Raw genomic sequence first — 6,127 nt, forward strand, 5'->3', positions numbered from 1 at the left:
ATATATATATAGATAGATATACATACATACACACACACACACACACACACACACACACACAACACTTTAGTTACATGAACTAAACTTATTCCATCTTTATTACATAAAATAAAAAGTACAGTAAATTTATCATGAGATAAATAAGTTTGATTTGGTTTTTTGCTGGGTTTGATCTTTTTGCATGAATTTCAATAAAATTACAGCTGGTGTCAGATACAACAAAATCGGTTATCGGATATCAGTTGTTTTACATATTCAGGGAAAATGAAAAAAGCACAAAATTTTAAACAAATGTTAAAAAAAAGTAAATATGTCTACCTGACATTTAATCAGATTGTGTTATATAGTAAAGGGTAGCATATCAATTAGTTGCATTGTTGTTAAGAACATTTTGTAACAAAATGTACATATAATATCATCAAAATAACTTGAATAACTAAGCTTTCAAGATCATTTTAATTAAAGACCTTTCCTTTCAAACACTGGATATATAAATTAGAACAAATTTATTACTGAACTTTCAAATCAGTGCAATCAGGAGAAAGAGTTGACTATCTTTTCAATAATGTGGTCAGGCAGGCTAGGTGATTGCTAATAATGTCCCTTCAGCACTGGAACTTGAGAGATGTCCCCGTGGCTCTGTCCGTCCAATGGCACATCAAAATGATGGGCTGGATAGTGGATTATTGAGCCTAAAACACCTACAGGGAAGCCATGAAGTTACACATCTGATAAACAACAGCATAAAAGCATGTAGATGCACCTGTCTGGTATGTATGTATCTTGCATATCCACCTGGGCTTGTCTGTCTGTGTTGATCTTTTAAGGTATGTGTGTACGCAATATCTTTTCAGATATTAGACTTCAAAGACTTCCTATTTTTGGTTTATTTAGGTGTAGTCAGTTTATTGCTTATGGATTGTATCTACCTTCTGTGAGACCTACAAGAAAAACATTTTGTCAGAGTAACCTTAAGTAAGGTTGATATTAAATGATTTCTCAAATAAAACATTAATTTAGATGTTATCGCATAAAGCACATATTTGTGTTATCTGACAAAAGTTTCACAAGCTAAGCTAAATATACAACCTTAAATCAATCTGAATTAAATAAATGAATATTCACTATTTTCTAAACCATGTTCATGCTAATTTGTACTATTAGTATTTAGTGAAATTCACTTCTTATTAACTAAGGTGTCTGGGAACATTAGTTCACTGAGTGCCGTCCAATCCACAGGGACAGCTATAACAATGTCAATATTTAATCTTCTGTCAGCCTTTATATTGCAGCAATTAAGCATTTGGTAAACAATGTGAAACATCTCACCTCCTGGCTGTTGACCTGCATCAAACAAAAGTGGAAAAACAAGGCAAAGAAAGGAGCATGAATCCTTGTTACATGTAACTGACACCAAACAAACAAAATATTATTTCATGCTCATTTTGATCATTTCATTTCATTATTTATCCATTTAAAATCATTGGTAGTGATTTTACTGGTTTGCAGTGGTGTTTATTCACAGGTAGACATGTGACACAGCACATGATTCCAGCAGTATGCTTACCATGTCGTTTGAAGATAAGGTAGCTTATAAAGACAAATCCAAAGAAGAGAAAAGTGGCCAGAACTGGAGCCATCACTCTTAACACACCAAGCCCTGAAAAACATTAAATAAACTCCATATTCTTAGTTAATTATCATATCATCTAAAACTATATTATATTATATTTATAAAATGTAAAAGGTAGATACCCACAAAAGTGTACTGTAAAAAACTGAAAAAAAAAAAAAAGAAAAAAGAAAAAAATTGTTCCTTCAAGGGGTCTGTCAGGTGCTCCATATATAGAGGTTCCCATCATGGGATCATTTTCAATATTAAAGTGTTAGTTCACCCAAAAATGAAATTTCTGTCATTAATTACTCCCCCTCATATCGCGTCCAAACCAATGAGACCTTCGTTCATCTTCGGAACACAAATTAAGATATTTTGATGAAATCTGAGGGTTTTTTTATCCTCCATTGAAAGCAACGAAATTACCACATTCAAGGTCCAGAAAAGTAGTAAAAACATCGTTAAAATAGTCAACGTGACTACAGCGGTTCAACCTTAATGTTATGAAGCAACGAGAAAACTTTTTTTTTTTTTTTTTAAGATTTATTTTTGGCATTTTTGCCTTTATTATGATTGGACAGTGATTAGACAGGACGCGAAGTGGGAGAGAGAGAGGGGGGCGGGATCGGGAAAGGACCACGAGCCAGGACTCCAACTCAGGCTGCCCGAAGCGCATTGGTGCTACATGTTGGCACGCTGCCCATGAGGCTATCGGCACCAAGAAAACTTTTTGTGCGCAAAACAAAACAAAAATAATGACTTTATTCAACAAATTCGCCTCTCCCTTGTCATTCACAGAGCTTCCATGTTTACGTCTGAACGCCGGCTCAGTATTGGCCGACTCTGGTCACGTGAGTAGCACGATGCTTGCGTATGATGCAGACGCAGGAACCTGGAAGCGCTGCAACGTAAATGAGAATGACAGGGGAGAGAAGAATTTATTGAATAAAGTCTTTATTCTCGTCGCTTCATAATATTAAGGATGAACCTTTGTAGTCATGGTGACTATTTTAACAATGTTTTTACTACTTTTCACTACCTTGAATGTGGTAATTTCATTGCTTTCCATGGAGGATAAAAAACCTCTCAGATTTCATCAAAATATCTTAATTTGTGTTCTGAAGATGACATGAGGGTGAGTATAATGACAGAAATTTCAATGTTTTCATTTTCTAATGATATACATTGCACATCACCTCATTTCTCAAAGAGTCTGAAAAAGGTTCTTTCTCAGATCGAGTCTCTCTAAACCCCTCCTTTCCAAGACTACTCTGCTCTGATTGGTCAGACAGCCCAGTCTGTTGTGATTGGTCTACTGCTTACAGTGTGTGCCGGAAACGAAACGATTACCATATCTGAATTTCAGCTCCGGAGGCTTTCTCAGTGCTTGATACACAATGATATGTACAATGGCGTTGTTTTTCTGTATCAATTCGAGCGTGAGTCCTCATCCTTTTGAAGTGCATAGAAAGTGGATTCACAGCACTAAAATCAGAGTCTTCTCTACAAGTCGACAACACAAATCAAACTCTTCCAGTCTCTGCTACAACTACAGTGTTTGAAGGCGGGTCGAAGTATGGTATTATGCAAATTTGTTGCGTTGTTATGTAGGTATGTAACAGGAAGTGAGACTGGAATTGCTGACTCGTTTCAGCAGTTCAGAATCGATTCTTTCTTTTAGGAGACAATAATTTTATTTGTCATGCACTATGATCTTGAAAACTTTGCAGACATTTTACATTCACAAACAGCTATATTACACACTGCATGAAAGGTAATATTCGAAAAAGCATAATAGGGGTACTTTAATCAGTACGACTTTCATGTAGGCTAGTTGTATCATTCAATTATTCTAACAAATATTCATAATAAGTATTTACCCTCTTGATCCTGGGTGTCATTCATCTGCTTCATGAATTCCTCACATTCTTCTTTCAGGTGGACCTTCTCTATACTCGTGTGCTCGGCCTCAAGCGTCCAAGACTGCTTTAGATCATGCGCTTCTGGCATCAACACCGTCCATGAATCACTTTCTGGATCTAAAGTCAGACAATCTCTCCCATTGAGCTGAAACCGGTCGGACAGCTGCAGGACCTGATAACCTCTCATCTTGCATTCCCTCAAACGTATATATGTGCCAAAAACTGAAAAATAAAGGTGAATTTTATTGTCACAGAATGGCTGCATAACAATTAGTGACAGACCAATATTTATCACTGAAATTCACATATTTTTACTTAATCTAATAAATGACACCATTTGGTGGGCCTCTACAGAATAACAACCAACAACAGCATTACACCACTCAGTATACATGTACTCATTTTAATGTATTGTTTGCATAATTTTGCATATTTAAGCTCAAATACTGTATATTGTAACATTTCAAGTAACAGACGCGCAACATCATTTAGCATTAACGGTAACTCAAAACAAAAAAGAAAATACATTTTTATACATATAGAGATATAATATACTATATTATATTGGAGCATGAGTATGCCAATTTATGCAAACAAAGCTTTAATTGAGAAGGTCAACTCAAAGTAAACAAAACAGATTAAAGCCAATAGTGAATATAGTTTAATATTCACACTATGATGTAATAATTTTATTATATTCATAATGCACTTTATGCTTTTTATTGATGCAATTTAGTCTACTGATTATTTAGCTATTGTGTCAAAACTCTGGTACAAAACCGAACAATTCAAAATCGGTTCTGTCTCGTATTGGACGTTAAAAGTAATATCGGTCAATGATAATCTACATGAATCACTGCATTAATATTATTTACTTGCTGTAGCATGATCATTCTCCACCATCATTTTCAGGACTTCATCTTGAATGGGTCTGACAACAGGTTGCTTGTCGAACTGTCCCTTTAAATGCGGATGACTAAGAAGAAGGATCCTCTCCACGACCGTCCCGTTTATCAACACTTTGCGTTCGAACTGAATTATAAAATCTAACAATAAAACACATATGAGGCTTTATTTCTTGAAAATAATACAGTAATGAATGCAGCAAAAACAAAAAAACAAACAAAAAAAATCATAACGGAGAAAAACATGAGCAACAGAACATCTATTCTTGGTTGGGAATGATGAGGATGGTAACAGGATAAAAGACATACCCTTTGGAAGAGCCCAGGATAAAGCTAAAAGAAAAGCGAAGGTTACGATGAAGAGCATTTCTGCGTAATAAAAAGCTCTAGCGGTGATGGCATCAGTTTGTTTCTTTCGGTTTCTATTTCTATCATTCTTATTTACACTGCGCTGTGTTTAAAAAGCCGACATGCAAATTGCAAAGCCGTCAGGAGGAGTGTACATTTGGCTTAAACATGTACAAGACAGTGAGAGCACTTGCTTGTCATTGGCTGATATCATGAGAAGGGACTGTGAGGAGGGAGACTGGCACACCAGGGTGAAAGAGTCTATAACGTACAAACACTGACCTCAAGTTGACATTTAACAGCTATAAAAACAAAAATGCTGAATCTGTACTCGAGATACCTTGTAGTCACTTTCCCATCCTTAACGACCAATAAAAACAACAAAGTGTTTGGAAACTAGATCATTTAATCTTTTTTTTTTTACTGTATTTACAAATGTAAGTAAGAATCCAGCATTGCAATGTTATAAATTATGTTTTTATGTATCGTGTAACAAAATAAGATCACAACACGCACAGTAGGCTATATAACATTCTCGGTATTTACAGCCTATAGATTTAAAGGGACCTTCACCCAAAAAAATACGATATCAAAATTTGCAAAAGACCTATAATATATTGACCATTTTGATTTTTAATTGCACTTTCTATTTAACTTATATGAAGAATAATGGACCATAAAGGAAAACCTTTTTTTATCAAGACCAGGGCGGTGCTGGAAAAGATCAGGACGAGGTATGTAAACAAAGACCAAGAGAAGAGAGCAGACACGTATTCTCTAGGAAACTAAAGCAAAAGCTTTATCTCACTGAAAATGGTGAAATCCCACACATCAACAGCAGAAAACAATGCACAATATTTTAAAACAAACAATGTATTAATGTTAAAATGGTCGATTCTTCTGAAACTTGTTGGCTAATAATTTATCTGCACTATTTTTATGAAGACATTTTTAACTTTCATTAGTTACATATTTAAGTGGGACCAAGACAACCATATAAGGAAAAAGACAAAAGTAGAGGCAGGGATTTATGCTGAAAAGAGAGAGTAGATGGTTTAGGGTTCTATCTGAAGGATAGACAAAGCATGTTAAACAAAGTACGGAAATGGCAGTCATTGAGATATGGTATTATGTCATGGCAAAAAAAAAAAAAAAGGAAGCTGTTAAGACCTTTGACAGGCAAGTTCTAGATTTCCCAAAACACATGTTCACTTGGAAACAATTTCTCCCTTAAAAATCTCCTTTGCTTTGACTCAAACAATACTGGAGAAGCCATGAACTCAAAGGTTGTTTATAAGAACGGGGTTTTACAGTCTTGTTCTGGACAGTGGAAGTTT

The 6,127-nt window shown here is 35.2% G+C and overlaps 1 protein-coding gene across 2 annotated transcripts; it reads right to left on the reverse strand.

Annotated features, from left to right (window-relative positions):
• Positions 1-70: 70 nt before the first annotated feature.
• Positions 71-4,886, reverse strand: LOC125251321. Of its 2 annotated transcripts, none has more exons than XM_048164310.1 (6): positions 4,752-4,886; positions 4,413-4,583; positions 3,496-3,759; positions 1,568-1,660; positions 1,330-1,344; positions 71-701 (listed from the first exon to the last, which is right to left on the reverse strand). In XM_048164310.1, the coding sequence occupies exons 1-6, from the start codon at positions 4,807-4,809 to the stop codon at positions 592-594; spliced, it is 711 nt and encodes a 236-aa protein (XP_048020267.1). In that variant the 5' UTR covers positions 4,810-4,886; the 3' UTR covers positions 71-591. The 2 variants fall into 2 exon arrangements, with proteins under 2 accessions (XP_048020267.1, XP_048020268.1); XM_048164311.1 differs by lacking the exon at positions 71-701 and adding an exon at positions 766-941.
• Positions 4,887-6,127: the final 1,241 nt, after the last annotated feature.

The sequence above is a fragment of the Megalobrama amblycephala genome, linkage group LG17 (assembly GCF_018812025.1).
Source record: "Megalobrama amblycephala isolate DHTTF-2021 linkage group LG17, ASM1881202v1, whole genome shotgun sequence".
Lineage (NCBI taxonomy): Eukaryota > Metazoa > Chordata > Actinopteri > Cypriniformes > Xenocyprididae > Megalobrama > Megalobrama amblycephala.

What these genes read in the sequence shown, in the direction of transcription:
- LOC125251321 (XM_048164310.1), bottom strand. Translation starts at nt 4,809, where the DNA reads ATGCTCTTCATCGTAACCTTCGCTTTTCTTTTAGCTTTATCCTGGGCT. An exon ending in GAATGATCATGCTACAGCAA is followed by an intron (nt 3,760 to 4,412) that starts GTAAATAATATT and finishes TTTATTTTTCAG; the next exon opens with TTTTTGGCACATATATACGT. An exon ending in TGACACCCAGGATCAAGAGG is followed by an intron (nt 1,661 to 3,495) that starts GTAAATACTTAT and finishes AATGTTTTTCAG; the next exon opens with GGCTTGGTGTGTTAAGAGTG.